This window comes from Heterocephalus glaber, unplaced genomic scaffold (assembly GCF_053883595.1).
Source record: "Heterocephalus glaber isolate CG9 unplaced genomic scaffold, H.glaber_assembly_v1.0 deba00001429, whole genome shotgun sequence".
Lineage (NCBI taxonomy): Eukaryota > Metazoa > Chordata > Mammalia > Rodentia > Bathyergidae > Heterocephalus > Heterocephalus glaber.
Window position 1 is genome coordinate 22,657,956 of NW_028258294.1, and position 18,337 is coordinate 22,676,292.

The following is an 18,337-nucleotide window of genomic DNA, read 5'->3' on the forward strand; positions in this document are numbered from 1 at the left end:
ACTTAAGAGTATGACCTCAATATGCATTCACTTAGCACACTTCTGTATTTGTTGAAGAATGATGCCCAACCGAGGCATGTATAAAGCTGATTGCTTCAATCAGACATTATCATAAAACCCATTTGGAAAAAGAAAGATGATACAGTTTTAGTTATGATTTCATAGTTGCTATTACAATCAAGACCTAGTTGTAATCTGAATTCTGGAATCCAGTTACATCCACTCTCAGAATTCTTACAAGTTAATATTCAAGACAAAAAAAACAAGAAAATGTTGTGCATTATATTGCTGTGTCTCTGATATCTTTTATGTCTTGCATATACTTCAGGAAGATTGAGGCAGTTATCACAACCACCCAAGCCATCTTCCCACCACAGTGATGACAGATCAAGAAGGAGGCTCTGGAGTCCTCCTTCGATGAAGGCAATGTACAGAGTGCTAAGTTAACTGCTGGTGTTTTCTCAGATGATGTATCCTGTGGTGTTGTCATAACAATGTTGACATGACATTAATATTTCTCCAATTTTCATGGACAGCTTGATTGGCCTATAGAGTTCAATGTTGTATAGCGTTGTACAATGTTGTTGTACAGAGGGAAAAAAAAGGAACATACTGGCCCTTTCCTTGAACTGTAACTGCTGGGATAATATACAGTCCCAGAAAGATAATATATCTAGAGAAAGATTTGTCATTTCAACTTAAGCTGTCAATACAAAGAAGAAAGTTCAGTGTACTAGAAGGCAATACTGAAATAGAACTGACCAATAAAGTGTAGAATCAGATTTCTACAGAAGTTTTTGCACAAAAGTTTCTGAATGGAAGTTTCTTCACAATTATTTTTTAAAGACGAATAAATTAAATATTTTTCAAGACAGCTGTATAAGAAGTAACAAAGATTGGAGTAGCAGATATGTTAAAATATGTTAGACTCATAATAAGCAATTAAAGAAAACATGATGTAGAAAAATAACAATACTGCTAATGAAAGTCTGAAAAATATTGTAAAGACCAAATCAGAGACAATATTTATCAGAGAGAAGATATTTTTTAAAACTTCAATTATCTTCACCTACATATCTAATGAGATTCGTAGGAAAAAGTAAAAAGAGATATACCAAAATTACATATGCAATAGCCAAAAAGACAAGATATAAATCTATTAATGGGGTGAGGAGACAATGTACAAGAAAAAGAAAAGAAGAAATTAAAGTGGATGTCCCAGAAAAATATTTTTACTACACGTTTATCAAATGTTATAGTGGAATGACCACTTTAAGAATTCTATCAGGATGACAGAGATGCACAAATCTTGTACATTTCTTTGTAAAAGGCTATATATATATCAACTTCTCGGCAAAGTCTTCCCTACCCAATTTTTCTTTTCAACCTTTAAGCCCAGTTACTTTCTTTCACAGCACTATGTCTATTTCATGCACTGAAATAAACAACAATGCAAGGAACAACCAACCTCTAATTAGAAACAAGACCCCAAGAGACATTGAAGGACATAGTCAATTTGCTGGAAAAAGAAACAATGAACAACTTCAAACCAAGGATTTGATATCCACAAAAACTATCAAAAGTGAAGGTGCAATACAAACATTCTCACATTAGAATAAAGAGTATTAGAGCTGGTGCTAGTAGAACTACTCTACAAAATATACTAAAGGCACCCAGGTTGAAAGAAAGTACATAAAAATATGGAAAGAAATAAAGAGCTCTGGAAATGGTAAATATATGAATAAATAAGAGAGCATATAAATACACTTGAATATATTTTCTTTTGTTTTTCTAATTCCTTTAAAAAATATGTATTACATATGCATACATTACATATGTATTACATACATACATACAATTAATATTATCTACAATGATTATCAAAATTATTATATAATTAAGTTTATTATGTACAAAATAATATCACCAAAACAATAGAAAAGAAATGGATTCTACAGAAAAAAAATACTGTTATAAGGTCTACCAACCTTAGGTTATTATTAATTTGAAGAACACTGTGATAAATTAAGATATATATCATAATCTCTAGTCATTAATAAAATGACTTAAATTTTGAAAATCAATAGAGAATGAAAATGTATATTAAGAATATTTGTTTAATACCAAAAAGTAAAAAAAAAATCAGTCACTTAAAAAAAGAACATGTACGATTCAATAATTAAAATTATCTTAGCTTTGGCACCAAAAAAAAAAAGATGTGTTATGTACATATATCAACTCCCCATGATAAATGTAATAATTATATACTGCAAACATGTGCTAATAAAAACTTAAATTAATAAAATACTAACAGAAAAAGAAATAAAAAGACGTGAGACATACAAAAAACAAGTAGCAAAATGATAGACATAAATCCAACCAAATCAATAATTATGCTAAATTAAACATGATTTATCCAACCCAAAGACAAAAGTGAAAGCTAACTCTAGCTGTCTATAAGAGGCATCCTTTAGATTCAAAAACAAACACAGATTGAAAGATCAAAAAAAGAGAGATACATGGTTCAAACAGTAATTATTAAAAAGCTATAGAGGATATTTTAGTATCAAACAAAATGGGCTGCAAGACAACAAATATTAGAGATTAACTAAGATATTTCATACTGAAGAAAGAGTCAATAATTTGGAAATAGAGCAACCATTAATGTATATACACATAAAAACAAAGCTGCCCAAAATGCACCAAAAATCAAAAAAAATTAAAAGGATAGTCAATGAAACAAATAATGTTGATGATTTCAATATTCTAGGCTCAATAACTAAAAAATAAAAATAAAAATATTAGATGTAGAAGACTTAAATAGTCACATCCATCTATTCAACCAGACATTTAAAGAACACTCAACTCCAAAGCAGCAGAAAATATAATGTCAGCATTGAACCTAACCATTGAATTTGATTCAGTTCTCATCCAGTTTGGTTTGTGACAAGAATTGTGGAAAGAATTAAGTTCATGAACCAAGGTACCAATAAGCACAATATGAAACATTACCCAGGATAGAATATATGCTGAATGGTTAAATAAATCTTGAGAAATGTAAAAGGATCAATATCATTCAAGGTATGTTCTCTGACAATAATGGAATTAAATTAGAAAATAATAATAGAAAGAAATTTGGAAAAACTTGAATATTTGGAAATTAAGTAACATAGTTCCAAATAACCCACTGATCAAAGAAGAAATCACAACAGAAATTACAAAATAAACTCACACAAAGAAAAACAAAAGCACTACAGATTGAAAATTATGGGATGCATCTAGCACAGGGATTAAGGGGAAATTTATAGTTATATTTTCAAAAGATGTCAACTCAATAATTTAAGTTTCTACCTTAAAAAACTGGAAAAAAATTAAACATACTACAAACAGAAGAAGGAAAACATCAGAAATCTAGGTGGAACTTGTGACCAAAATGGAAGATTCTATTTATTTAAAAAGATTAATAAAACTGATAAACCTTTATCAAACATTACCAGGAACTAAATAAGAGAAAAAAAGATGATTAATTACTAAAATAAAGAATGAAAAATGAGGTGTTACCAGCCACAGTAAGAAATTAATTATATGGAAATATTATTTTAAAACTTTATATCATGAATTAGACAATTTATATGAAATGAACAAATTTCTAGAAAGATATAATTCCCAAAGTAACTCAAGGAGAAATAGAAAATCTGAATAGACCTCTAATAAGTAAAATAATTGAATTGGTAATTTAAAATCAGCCCATAAGAAAAGCCCAGATCCAGATATTTCACTGGTGATTTTTACCAAACTTTCTTCTTAAAGAAGAAACATCACCATTCCCACACAAAATCTTTCAAAATTAAAGGAGTTGTACACATTTCCCAAGTCACTCTTTGAGGCCAAAGAAATCACAAGGAAAAAAACTGTGTAATATAAGGACTGATCAAAATAGATGGTGTGTTTAAATTAAAAAATCATTACAGCAAAAGACACACTGACATTAATCCCACTCAAAATACTCCCATTCTCCTGGAACGCATTTATCTCTTCATTTTTTTGCTTTCTGAAGCTGTACTGGAAGTCATTTATCGAGAGTCTTTATGAGGTGTAATCAAAAATACAGTGAGCACCTCTGCTAGCACCATTCAAAGGAAAGGCAAAACAACTCCGTGAATCCTTATACATCTTATTCACTAGATCTGGCACCAAATTACTTCTGGCTCTTCCCCAAAGTCAAAATGACTTTGAAAGGTAAACATTTTTAATTCATTCAGGACACTGAGGCAGCCATGACAGTGTAACTAAAGACACTTACTTAAAAAAGGTCTTTCAGAACTGCTTCAGAAAGTGGCAAGAACTATAGGATGTGTGTTCAAAGAGAGGGAGAGTATGTTGAAGGAGATTAATAACAATGTGTCTTTTACTGTAAAAACTTTTTAAATTTAAACATTCAACATACTTTTGAGCATGCCCTCTGTAGATCAATATCTCTCATAAAAATAGATGCAAAATTCCTTAGCAAAATATTACCAAACTAAATCCAGAACAATATTAAATGGTTTATACACCATTATCTGCCATGACTAAGCAGATTTTACATCAAGATTTTAAGTTTAGCTTATCATCTGAAAATCAGTTAATATAACAGGTATGTTAAATTAACAGTGTAAAGGGCAAAACCACATAATCATCACAGTAAATACAAAAAGTAGACTTTGTGATACAACTCTCACTCATGATAGAAAGTCTCAGCATACTATAGCTAGAAAAGAACTCTCTCAAACTTATTAGAAACATCAGCTAGCATCATCCCTATGGTAAAAGACTGCATGGTTTTCTTCTGAGTTCAAAACTGGCAAGAATGACCATTCTCAGCGCATCTATTCAACACTATATGGAAGGTTCTAGCTAGGGCAATGAGGAAAAGAAGAGAGAGAACAATAAAGAGAAGCAAGATGACTGCCCCAACTTTCAGACTAAATGATCAGTATGTAAATATTCCTAAAGAATTCAGACACAATCCTGCCCAGCACACACAGAGTGTACCTAAAAAATGTATACACACTACAGCAGTTTGCAGTACTAACAAATGTCTGGAAGCTAATGGCCAACACTTTGAGCACCTCTTGTAATCGTGGTGGCCAAAGGCAATTTGTATTAATCTCATGATGTCTCAATAATTTTAGTATTAAAAAAAGAATTAACTTCTCAAATTAGAATTCTAGAATATTAAATTATTTTTCTATTCTAGAATATTAAACAATTCTAATCCAAATTTAGTATGGACTTAATATCAATGTACAAAACCAACTTGCATTCTTCTCTATAAACAAAAATGAAAATAAAGTTTGAAAATACTTCTGTTTACAATAATATTAGAACAAACTATATACAGATAAACTTTCTAAAAGTGCAAGACTCCTACATTGAAAACAATAAAACATTTCTTAACAAAAATTAAAGATCCAAAAGAACTGAGATATCATTTTCATAGAGTTTTAAGATGGCCTTTCTTCCTAAATTGATCTAGAGATTCAGTAAAATTCCTATCAATATTCTAGCGGTTGGGCTGAGGGTATAGGTCAGTGGTAGAGTGTTCACCTAGCACATCCAAGGCCTGGGTTTGACCTCAGCACTGAAAAAGAAAAAAAAAAAGCAGCCTGTTTTTAGAATTTGACAAGTGGATTGTAAAATTTATATGGAAATGGAAACAAAGCTTTTGTAAATAATGAGGGGAAGAAGATTGAAAGGAGGGGAGCAGAATGGGAAGAAAAGAAAAAATCAAGATATATTGTGCACAGGTACAAATTCCCTATGATGGATATCATCATTATGTATATCGAAGGTACCAATAAAATTAATTTTTAAGTTTATATGGAAATGCAAGGAACTTAGAAATGTCAAAGCAATTTTTAAAAAGAACAAAGTTGGAGTACTTTCAATACCCAAAACTTAGTTTTATATAGTAATCAAAACATCTATTATCAGCAGATAGATATAAAAAACATTGGAAATGAATAGAATATTATACAATACATGTATTAAGCACCATGTCATATAACATAAATATGTATAATTTTAAAAAGCAGAACAGAAAAGTTAAGAAAAAATTACAGTCAAGAGATTTTTTAACAAAGTTACAAAAGCAATTCATCTTCTCTACATAGAGTGTAAAGACAATTGGATATCCACAGTGAAAAATAATTACACAAAGCTACCTCAAACATTACCTCAAAATAGATTACAATCCTGAATATGAGCACTAAAATTGTAAAAATTCCAGAAGAAAAGTCTGTGACCTTGAATTGCACAAAGACTTTTTAGATATCATACCAGAAGCAAGATTCACAAAAGAAAATATTGATCCTTTAAAAATTAAAATTAATGTTCTCCAAAAGACAGGCTCTTTGGAGGGACTATAATATCTCAAATTTATATCTTTTAAAAATACTCTTAAGGGCCGGGGATTTAGCTCAGTGGTTCCACTGCCTGCCTCGCCAGCAGAAGGTCCCGAATTCGATCCCTGGTACCAAAAAAAGATAAAAAAATAAATAAATAAAAAATAAAAATACTCTTAAGTGAAATAAACAGGGCACACATGTGTAAATAACAGTTTCTCTAGTGTGAGAAACTGAAAGTGTAAATAAGGATTAAAATGAACAATTGATAATTTGAAATAGGAAGAAAAGGGGCAAAGGGGAAGAAGTGGGGGGGTAGGGGAAAGGAAAGAAGGGAAAGGAAAAATTATGAGAAAAGAAAAAAATGGAAACAAAGTCTATGTAAATAGGGAAGGGTGGAGAGGGGAAGGGCACACAGGTAATGGGGAAAAAATAAGAACCAAGATACATCATGTACAGGTACAAGCACCCAATGATATATATAAACGTATTATGTACCAAGAAAAGAATTTAAGAAAAAAAAATACAATGCAATAATAGGAAAGCAAATAAAGCAGTTGAGTATTAGGCAAACATTTGACTTAACATTTAACTGAAGAAATGATATCAACTGCTAATAAGCACCCCAAAAGTTTAGTATCATTAGTCACTAGAGAAATGTGAATTAAACTAAATTAAATGTGAATTAAAACCCTAGATACTACTTTACACCTATTAGGATGCTATGATTAAAAAGACTGACAATATCTTGTGTTGGTGAGAATAAGAAAGTAGAAGTGTCATGTTGTTAGTCAAATAGGAAATGGTATAGCCTCCCTGGAAGACAGTTCTCATCTTCTTTAAAAGCCTACTTATAGCCAGGTGTGGTGGTGCAGGCTGTAATCCCAGCACTCAGGAGACTGAGATGGGAGAATCAGTGCAAGTTCGAGGTCAGCCTGGGCTACATAGTGAATTCAAGCCCAATCTGAACCACATATGGAGCCCTTGCCTCAAAAACAGCAACAACAAAAAAATTCCCTCTCTCTCTCTCTCTCTCTCTCTCTCTCTCTCTCTCTCTCTCTCTCTCTCTCCTGTTAACCTTCCCAAGTGGAAAAATATATATGCAAACTTTTGTATGTGAACATTCATTCCAACATTATTCATAAGAGCTCAAATTAGAAAACAACCCAATTAATGTTCATCAAGTGAACAGGTAAACTGCAGTATATGAATGCAATAGAATATTTTTCAGCACTGAAAATGAACTGCTGATACATGCTACAAATAGGTAAACCTCAAAAATATCCCAAAGCAATAACAACAAAAATACATGTTGGTTTTTTTCTCACAGGTTTATAAAATATATCTACAAAAGACAAATCTGTAGTGATAAAAGTAGGCCAGAGGTTGGGGTATAAGAAAGGCTTAACTACAAATAGGCATAAGAAACTTTTTGAAGTGATAGAATTTCTAAAACTGCATTACTGTGATAGTTGTACGATTATGTACACTTAATAAAAATCACTGCACTATATTCAACAAAAAATATTCAAGTGAATAAAGAGAGTACCTTTACAATTGAAGAGACAGACAGTACACTCAAAAGAGTTCCTCGGTTTTTAATATATTGAGTCAAAGCTATTGGCTAAAACAAATTATTCTAATTTTGAAACAAAGAGCAATTAAATGAAGACTGCGTAATTATTTAATGAAAGGAACTAATGTTTCCTTCTCAGAACCTACAACAATAAAACTAAATATCTGATGTCTAGTAGAAGGTACCTCCTTTGTAAGTTTAGGACTGAAATCTTTCTTTCTGACAAAAAATTGAATCATGGAAAAATAGGTACTTTAAAGATGAGGATGCCCATAGGAGTATATAATGTATATAATTCACCATGTAATCTCAATGGTGTTCTCTACACAAAATGCAATGACTATATAGTAACACCACTATATATTAATTTTAATACTATAGACATTTTTAAAAGACCAGCATGAATATTGCCAATATCTTCATCAAAATTTCAGTTTCTCCAATCTTCTTTAAAGAGAAATCAGTATTCAAATGGATAAATGTGAGCAACACAAAATAAAAATGAAAGATCTCAATCTGTATTTACAAGAGCAAACAAACTGTAGGTAATTTTGAATGAACTTATGTCTGGTGTTCTATTAACATATAGAGAAAGCCTTATTGTCAAGTTGTCCATCACTAAAATTACAGTTCAATATTTGAAATTCTCTAATGGAATATTAAGATCTGAATAGAAAAGAAATGCTCACACTTTCCCAATGTAAGTGTGAACTAAAGAAATGTATTCATGGCCGGAGATTTAGCTCAGTGGTTTCGCTGCCTGCTGCACAAGTGCAAGGACCCAAGTTCAATCCCCGGTACCAAAAAAAAAAAAGAAATGTATTCCTGACATCCAGTTGAAATTTGTCTTTCAGCAGTTTCATTATGGTATGATAACAATAAATATATTTAAAACATTTCAATTATTATGTCATAGAAAGATTGGCCACTGTCTACAATGATAAAGGAACATTTTGGAATGAGATATGACCACAGAAGGTCAAAGATTTTTTCCTATTTTATTCTTTGAAAGTTATTTCCTAGCATTTATTTGCAGCACCTAATGAATAAGACATATTAAGGATATTTCTGAGGGTTAAAAAATATGATAATTGGTATGCTTTTCCTCAATGTCAACCTTGAGAAGAAAATGAAGATGAATAACAAAATATTGTTCTGGGTAGGGATGATGTATTTCAAATGTTGGACTTCTTCAAGGGTGTTATTAAAGTTTTTTGAAGCACTGCTACTAAACAACAACAACAAAAAATGTCAAAAGAACTCATGTTATTTATCTTTTTTCAAAATTTATTGCTGCGTCAGTTTATGCCTATGTTGACCTATTTTATTTTGGAAGTCATTGCAAAATAAGTGAACATGAAAGATATTAGCACACACAGGTAATAAAGAATTGATTCCAATTTTTTTTAATCTGTAAAGGAAACCAGGGATATGAAAATAATGATAGTATGTGAATGAAAAGTAGACTCAAACAGAGCTCCTACAGAATTTGAAAGAAGGGATGTTCTGGTCCTTTTGAAGGAAAGAAGTGGAGCTCAAACTCTGCCTTGTGAAGATATTGTGAGCCTGATATTTCTCTAAACTTATTAAACCTACTGATATCCAGTACTTTCTTCTCTAAGGCAAGAAGAGAATGAAGTAGAAGGAATGTTACAAGTGGAAATGAATATTGATAATAATAGTGGTTAAAGTAATAATAATGAACATATATTCATTATTAACCATGGAGCTGAAGATGTTAAGAATTTTACATGGATTATGTCATTTAATCCTCACAAATAGCTTTCTCATTAGACAATCTAAGATGTCAGAGAATTATTTTAATTTAGTCTTGAAAGTAGGATGAGTTTTTCATAATAGATAAGCCATATTTCCTGTCTTTTCTTTAAAAATGATTCTGAATTCACTACATCAAGGGGATGAGATAAATCTTTACTCATAATCTGACATCATATAAATGCACATATGTTAATAATGACTTATAAAAGAGTAAAAATGCACAATTATGTGTTTAGGCTTCTTATTTCCAGATGGATAAATCTGACATTCAGAGATTAAAGAGATTTAATAAAATCTTTCTCAATCTATTGGTGCTTTCACCACGTATCATAACTCTGCCTATAGTCACAGAAAAAGTTATGTGCCACTGCCCTGATCTCTCTACAAACATGTTCCACTCCATACAAAGAAATCTTGAGATCTGTTTTAGTGGGTTAGTTTTAAATGACTAAATATTAAAACCCAGACAGATCACTGGACTGCAGCAAATATCTTCTCAAATTTACCACAATGCTTAGCAACTCAAAAGATCTATTTAAGAAACTTCCAAGTTCTCAGAACAATATTATATCTGAATGATGTGCTTTAAAGATCACAAATTAATATGAATTTCTAATAGAGTCTTTATTACTGGTGTATCTGGGCTTTTTAATAATTAATTTATTCATATTTAATGTCTGACATTTGAGAAGAAAAGAAGGTGATGAAAAAGAAGTTAAGCTTAAGGAAAGATGAAAAAACAGAATGCATTTGGTGAAGAAAAAAAGGGGTGGGAGTGAGAAGAACATGGGCTGCAGAGAATTTACAGAAAGACATAGAAGAGACCAAGTGACAGGATCAAAGCCTGGTCAAGCCATCTGGGAGTTTCCTCTGATCTCAAGACTGCTGAATTAAAGCTGCCATGGATTACCGAAACAGGTGCCTCTCAGGGACATCCCTGGTGGCCAATACTTTCATGTTTATAGCCATATTTACATCAAGATCAAGATGTAAATCCTATGGAGTTAGGAAAATGCCTTTTGGTTTGCTTAGTTCCTCACCAAGTTACTCATGAGCATGTACTTCTTCTAGTCATACAGTTAACCTGTGACTATCAACATAAAACAACAAAGATCATAGGTTCTGAAAGCATTCTCAGTTCAATCTGCAAATGTTTTACCATCACGTGGCTAATGATTAACTCTTGCCTTTTTCTTAATGGCATTGGTGGTGGTTCATTAGTAAGTATATAAATATAGACAAAACAGCTAAATAATGAAGCCTTTAAGTGTTAGAAGGAATAAATATGTTTAATTATTGTAATGTAGCACTTTCTTATCAAAGCCAACTAAACAATTACAGACTTCAGGCCACATGGAATAATCTAATAATAAGAAGAGCTATTACAGGGAAATAATGCATGTCAAGGTCAAATTTATCAAGAACATATTTTTTAAACCAGAGTTTCTTTCTTCTTTTCATTTTTTAATACACTACATATTGAAATTTTGTGATGTACTAATTAAAAAATGTTATTCATCTGGCTAAGACTCCATGTTATTACTGACTATAGTTTCAATGTGGGGCAACTATAACCTCTCAAATGCCTCATTCTGACAAATGTAGGAGAGTAAGCAGAACTATAAATATAAGGATGAGTAGATTACTACCCATTTCTAACTAAGAATCCTGCCTATAGCTTGATTTTTAAACTGCCAGGAACATGTTTAAATGATAATTGTATCTTCTCAATGAGTACAGTTCCTTATTATTGGAATTGGCAGGGGGCCTTGACATTTGAGTCATCATTTCATTATGTCTATTTCTTACCCTGGTATAGAAATTAAATAGAGACACAAGCCAAATGAAATATAGGGCCAAAACTCTGAGGCAGTAAATTTAAATTGAATTGATGTTTCTCAAATCTATAAGATATAAAACAAATAGCATTGGTAATAATATATTATGGTTCAGGCACATTTTTCAAAAATATTAACTTCAATTCTGAAGGCCAAAAATACTTAAACCCTCCTAGCTAAATGTTGAACTTCCATAAAACTGAGCTGGCAGCTTCAATATTCTCTAAATTAAAATGCTAGAATAATTTCAGTTTTAAAGCAACTACAAATGTGGACAAAAATACACATTTAAGGGCCAGGTATTTAGCTCAGTGTTTCCAGCGCCTGCCTCACAAGCACAAGGTCCTGAATTCAATCCCCAGTACCAAAAAAAAAATGTAGACAAATACACATTTAATAAGTTTATTCCATTCTAAAATGCATCAAAATGGGCAGTAATAGCTGAACATATATACATATATATGGTTTTCACATTAAAATATTATGAAAATATATTTATATGATAAAATAAAAACAATAATGATAATTCATTCAGACTAAAATATCTAAATGTGCCAAATCAGAATCTGTATCTGCCCATAAGTAATTTCAAATCACTGGGTTTATATGCTATGATAAAAATGTTACTAAATGACTTTTTAAATCACTTAATTCAGTTATTGTGAATAAATGTGCATCACCCCACTTCTCTCAAATACTTTATAAAAATGTTTCCATCAGCGTTTTGGCTAGATTATGTGTGAAATGGCTCCAGTGAACTTCAAAATTTTAAAGATTAATCAATTATGAAACCAATATTGCATTAAATTCTCAAAAATATCTCTGATTCTGCTTTTAGGAGGCTGGCTCTTTTTCCATTTATTCACCATTGCAAACACTCCAGAATATGTGTAGGTTATAAATGTTAAAATTTAGATCTAGAATTTCCCCCAAAATTTTCATGCACTCAAAGGTGGGGCTTTTGAAAGTTGATTGGATTGTGGGAGTCCTGCACTCAGCAGTGGGTGAGTGTGCAGTTAGGAAGGGGGACTGATTAGAGGTGGGTCACTGGGGGCCTGAGGCATGACCTGGAAGGGTATCTCCTTCCCCAGAGCACCCCTTCTCTCTCTGTTTCCTGGCAGCCACGTTCTTCTACATGCGGTTTCTACCTTGGAGCCAGCTGACTAGGGACTGGGATCTGGAAAAACTGTGAACCAAAATATACCCCTCTTCTTTTAAATTTTGGGTGTCTTAGTGACAAAAAAAGGGACTAAGAAATTAAGTTTTATTTATTAATTTTTTTATTTCTGCAAGTCTTCCTTTCTTTAGCTCATAGCAACCTATTTATTTCTATTAGCCAATAGCTTCCCCAAAGTACTTGAAAACAAAACAAGTAGCCTAAATTTATTTACCCTGATAAAAAATGTTGAAGACACTTTATTGAAAACTGAAACACTATACATTCAAATATCTACCCTAAAAATTGATGTTATTTTCCTTTTAACACCTGAAAGTATATTATCAAAAATAAAAATAATCAATACTGATTTTTTTTACATTTGTTATTCATTTCAGCATTACATTTTCAAAATATTTTATCTGAGAAATAAAATGTTTGCTTAAGTCCAGCTACTTTAAGATTTATTTGTAGTGTCTTTTCATCAGTTATTTATAATTTATAACTCAGATTTCCCAAAATGAGCTCAAAGAAATCCACAATGGAGATACAAGGTCACACTATTCCCTGAGGGAATGAATGTGCTCTAAAAGGAATGAATCTCTATTTCAACATCAAAAATAATCAGACGTGTTAAAATAGTCAATTTCAAACTTTTGGGGAATATACTCTCCTATATATTAAGATAAATGTAGGATGCAAACCACTATGAAATTTAGAAGAAAACATATTCATAGTACAGCTGGCTTTTTACCTATATTTATTTAAAGATAAGATAGTAAGGGGCTGGGGATTTAGCTCAGTGGTTTCGCCACCTGCTGCACAAGCACAAGGACCTGATACCAAAAAAAAAAAAAGGATAAGATAGTCAAGACCCACAATGTTGAAGTCAGTGAATATTTCTCTCACACCTTGACTTCAGTCAGTGGAAGTATTCATGAGTTTATCATATTAGACTTTTAGAGAGTCCTATCATTTTTGTAATTGATATGGCTAGTATTGATAAATGTCTTCTTTTTATGTGCTGAAATAAATTAATGAATGAAGTAGACACTGCAAAATGGCTGGGAATAGGGCCAAATCTTTTTACATACATCCAGGGGCAAGTAATCTTCTAAACGGCGCTTAAAGCTCTTGGCTAAATACTTACAAGTACAGCCAGCACGTAATTTATTGAAATAATTATCCATTCAACTGGTTCCTATCACCCTTCTCAAATCCATGGATACTTACTTACCTTGTCTTTATTTTCAGTACCAGAAGCCTCAGGCTTCGTCCTAATCACAAATGGGGTGGACAGTCGCAGAAGGACCCTCTCAAAGGTGGCATCGACCTTTGGAGAAACAATCTCAAAGCAGTCCTCAAACTTGAGCACTTTGTGAGTGTCACATCGGAGCTGCTTTCTTAGACCTTCTCCCAGCTGAAGGACTGACATGTTGGGGTCAAACATCAAGTGAAAAGGGAAGGCTCTGCAGAAGGTGTTGATGCTAATTCTGAGGTCCGCCGGAACTTGAGAGGTTCCCCGTGGAAGGTTCTTCGTGATGTTGGTGTTTTCACATTCTTTGATAAGGAAAGTAAGACAGCTACAGTTGCCCGGGTTTGAGGCATCAGAGCACAGCTTCTCATTTGCAACCTCTTCCACTTCCACATCCAGGCGATAGATCTTCTTTCCTGCAGCCTTAATCATCCCCAGCATTGCAAACCCCACAACATGGTGAGGATGGAAGTAGTGGAGCATAAGAGAACCTTCAGGGAGCTCTTTGCATAGGAAAGATGATGACTCCAGAGTGGCCTGTTTTCCAAAAGAAGTTCTAATGTGTTCCAACAAAGCATCAAAGCCATTAAAAAAGTCCTGCAATGTGCCACCTACAGCTCGAAGAACTCTCTCATTCTCATCGAAGCATATCTTAAAGAATTCCTCTCCAAATCTTTCTTGGATTTCCTCAAACTTCAAACCTAAAGGTAAATGAGAAGCAAATGTTAGTAAGAAATAATATAAATGACTAGAGTTATAACTTTTAAAGAATTTATCATTCTGTGTTCCCCAACTACTGTATGAGTTGAAATCTAGAAATGGGGTTAAAACCAGTGTCTGTATTTTAGGCAGTTGGATGGATGCTCATTGAACAGAAGATTAAATGTGTCAATTTTAATAAATTTGTGCAAACTAAAAGAAAGTGTTTATCAAAGAGGTAATTAGTGAGTGAAGCAACAGAGCTATTTCTCTTGGGCCCACAAATTTCACACATAGGTTAATTCATTCATTTTGAATCAGAAAAAGTTAACTCATGCTTATGCTTTGGATACTTCTAAGATATTAATGAGAATGAATGTGTTTGTCCATTTGTTTTTCAATAAATTTTATTTTTAGACCATGTTTGGTTTCATGGCAAAATTGAGTGAAGGTACAGACTTTTCCAATATTTGCTCTGCACACACACATGTAAAGCTCCCCCATTATCAACATCCCCACCAGAGTAGTATATTTGTTTTAATAAGTGAATCTACATTGACTATTGTTTTTACCTATGAGGTGAGTGGTTACATTAGGATATGTTCTTTATGTTTTGATAAACATATATAGCCCAGGCTATTACTTACTATGTAGCCCAGGCTGGCCATAAATTTGTAATCCTCCTTCCCCAGCCTCCCAAGTATTTGAGATTTCAGGCAGACATCATCATGTTCAGCTTAGGTGTCATACATGATGTTATATATCATATGGGTTTTGGCAAATGTATTCACAATTATAATATAATACAGAGTAGTTTTACAACCCTAAAAATTCTCTAGACTCCTCCTAATTATCTGGCACTTCCATCTACCTACCAAGACATGAGCTCTTTAAATGCTTCTAGTAGAGCTATTCACTTTTTTTTAATTCCCTACTCTACTTGCTATAAATATTACCAATGATAACTTTTTCTTTTTCTAATGACTTCTCTAATCTTTATAGAATACTCATGATGTCTTTCTATTACATCCATATACCATCCATAGTGCCATCTTACTCCTTATCAAAATCCATTCATCAGGTAGAAAATGTCCAAAGGGGATCTGTGGTACATGCGTAGAGCAGGCCATCAAACTACCAAGTGGATTCAAAGGCCTAATGTTGGCAGTTTCATGGGTAGTCATGCAGGTCAGCTAGACCTCAGGGAAAAAGAGACCCAAAAATTTAAAATGGCAGAACTTGGAATGATCTGTATTCTTTCAACCACAAAAAAATGAGAGCATACAAGAGTAAAGCACAAATTGAGCAGACAGAATCAAGGTCTGTTTTTTCAACATTCTTATTTCCAGGTGGCTTAGCAAAAGGAACTCTACCTTATAGTAGTAAAATTATAATGAAAAATGCCTAAGTAAATGGACACAATTCATTATAATTTGAAACAAGATCACGGGTGATCTAGTGAGACTCATTGGTTAGAATGATCTGAGGAAAAATATAGGGAAAATTTATGCCTCAAAGAGGAATATAGAATATAGAGAAGACCCAAGTTTGTATGTAAAAGATAGTTTCTACAGTCACTATTACTTTCCCTTTTACTTTGGCTAAAATAAGTACATATAGTTTACATATTCATATTTTTTTTTGTCCAGTCTATTTCACCTGATGAGAAAATCCTGAAAAGCAGGCAGGACTGAGAAATGACAGAAGCTATGTCACTAATGCCTCAGGAATATAGGCTGTCTGTACTTTAGTTTGCTGTTCCTACAGTTATCACTCCCTAAGTTTTCCTTCTATTCAGAAATGACACAATAATAGAGTTAAAACATATTAAATATATTTTGAGAGCTTATATGGATGGGGTCTAATAATTGTGGCAGCAAAGTTGAGTCCAGTTTGACAAAGAAGTCTTTAAAATCAACATGAAATGAAAAATAGAAAACCTAAATGAGTGTCTCTTTATTAAGACACATTTTACATTAATTATGGTTTCATAAATTTCATGTTCAAGGCTAGCTTAGAAAGTCATTTATAAATACCAAAACATTCCCCTGCATCTTATATTGCCATGTTATAAGATTGCTCTTCAACATATATTGCATTTGCTAACATTAACACCAGCTAGAGTGGATAATAATAGCATATATGTGTCCAATTATCTAGTGTGGAGAGAGAAAATAAGATAGGTAATATTTACTGAAATTTGGTTCCTTCTCTGACTGCTGTGTTGAAACTGCTTTCATAATTATTTAAACCTATATATACTGTTGTGTCCTTATCTCACCTAACCTTGTCAGGTATTTTTCCTTTAATTTGATGCTATCGTTTCTCCCTTCTAAAACTCTTATATCTTTTAGCTTTCAAAACTATATCCTCTAGTCTGATTAGTTATGTTTGAAAATTCACATTCCTTTCCTTCACTGAAACTTTTTTCCAGGCCAAGTCTGTATATCACCATTACTACAGTATATTGTAACTAAAAATTTCTACAACAAATTAAAACTATGTCCACATTCAATGATGGTGTTCTTTCTTTCTATTAAATTTTCTAATTATGAAATTCTTATTAAAATCTAAATTCAGAACAAGCATTCCTATAACCTGGATATCTTTGCTGAACTACAATATTTCATATATCACCAAAAATATTACATGGACTTTTGTCTAAACTTTGAAGAATTATGTCTCCCAAGGACTTAGTGTCTATAAGCATAAAGAAAAAGAATTACTTCTAACTGGAATTTCTCCTAACACTGAAAATACCCTCACAGTTATTAAGTGAAGAACACATATATAAAGACAGTAAAGTAAGCTCATGTTCTATTCCTGATGGTAGAATTTCAAATAATCATCCAGAAAATAACCAGTAAATAAATATACAAGAGGCAACAAAATAAAAACTCTGTATACACATTCTATCAACTAGAAATCCCTATTTCTTTAAAATGTATTTCTGTACATTAAGACACAATGACTGGTCATTTTCAAATGATGCCACTAAGGCCCATAGAATGCTATATCATGGATATTTAGTAACTTTTATATCATCAAAATTTGTTTTAGATAGTATATCCACATAATACATAGGACTTTTATATAAACTGCAATATTCAATTAACTAATAAAGATTTTATTCCTACAATTATTAAACTCCACAAGATCAGAAAAGAAAACAATTCTTAAAGTGTTAAAAACTAAAACTAGAGAACAGTTGCCCCAACTTTAGCAAATTCACTATGAATCAATACCTAAGACTTCCATTTTAAACCCTATCTCAAAAATTAAAAGCACAAAGTAGTTCAGCTCAGATAACTGCTACAGTTCTGACTCCCATTTCTGCCTACAATTGATGCAAACCCCCTACTTAGAGTAAATCACTTGAAACATATACACACTTTTCATCTCCTCATATCACAAGATGCTATTACAGCTTGACACTTGGGCCTGTATGAATACATTTCCCCAAGAGGTAGAATTTATAATAAAACTTCTCTTATTAATGGATAAGTTAAGATCGAGAATTTTAAATTACTGTTAATTCACCTTTCTTAAAAGGTGAGTAGCCTAAATGCTGACATATTTTAGCTCTAAATAAAATATAGTCTGTTCTTCGTGAATGGCCTATTGTCTTCCAGATGCTCTCTCATCTCA

General features: G+C 32.3%; 1 protein-coding gene across 2 annotated transcripts in view; it reads right to left on the bottom strand.

Moving 5' to 3' along the window:
- The window catches only part of Gucy1a2 (guanylate cyclase 1 soluble subunit alpha 2), a 400,022-nt gene that overhangs the window by 297,101 nt on the left and 84,584 nt on the right, over positions 1-18,337 (bottom strand). For both annotated transcript variants that reach the window (XM_087212146.1, XM_004856489.3), the window contains exon 4: positions 13,973-14,691. In XM_087212146.1, the coding sequence (XP_087068272.1) occupies positions 13,973-14,691 (719 nt within the window). The remainder of the gene's footprint in view (positions 1-13,972; positions 14,692-18,337) is intronic.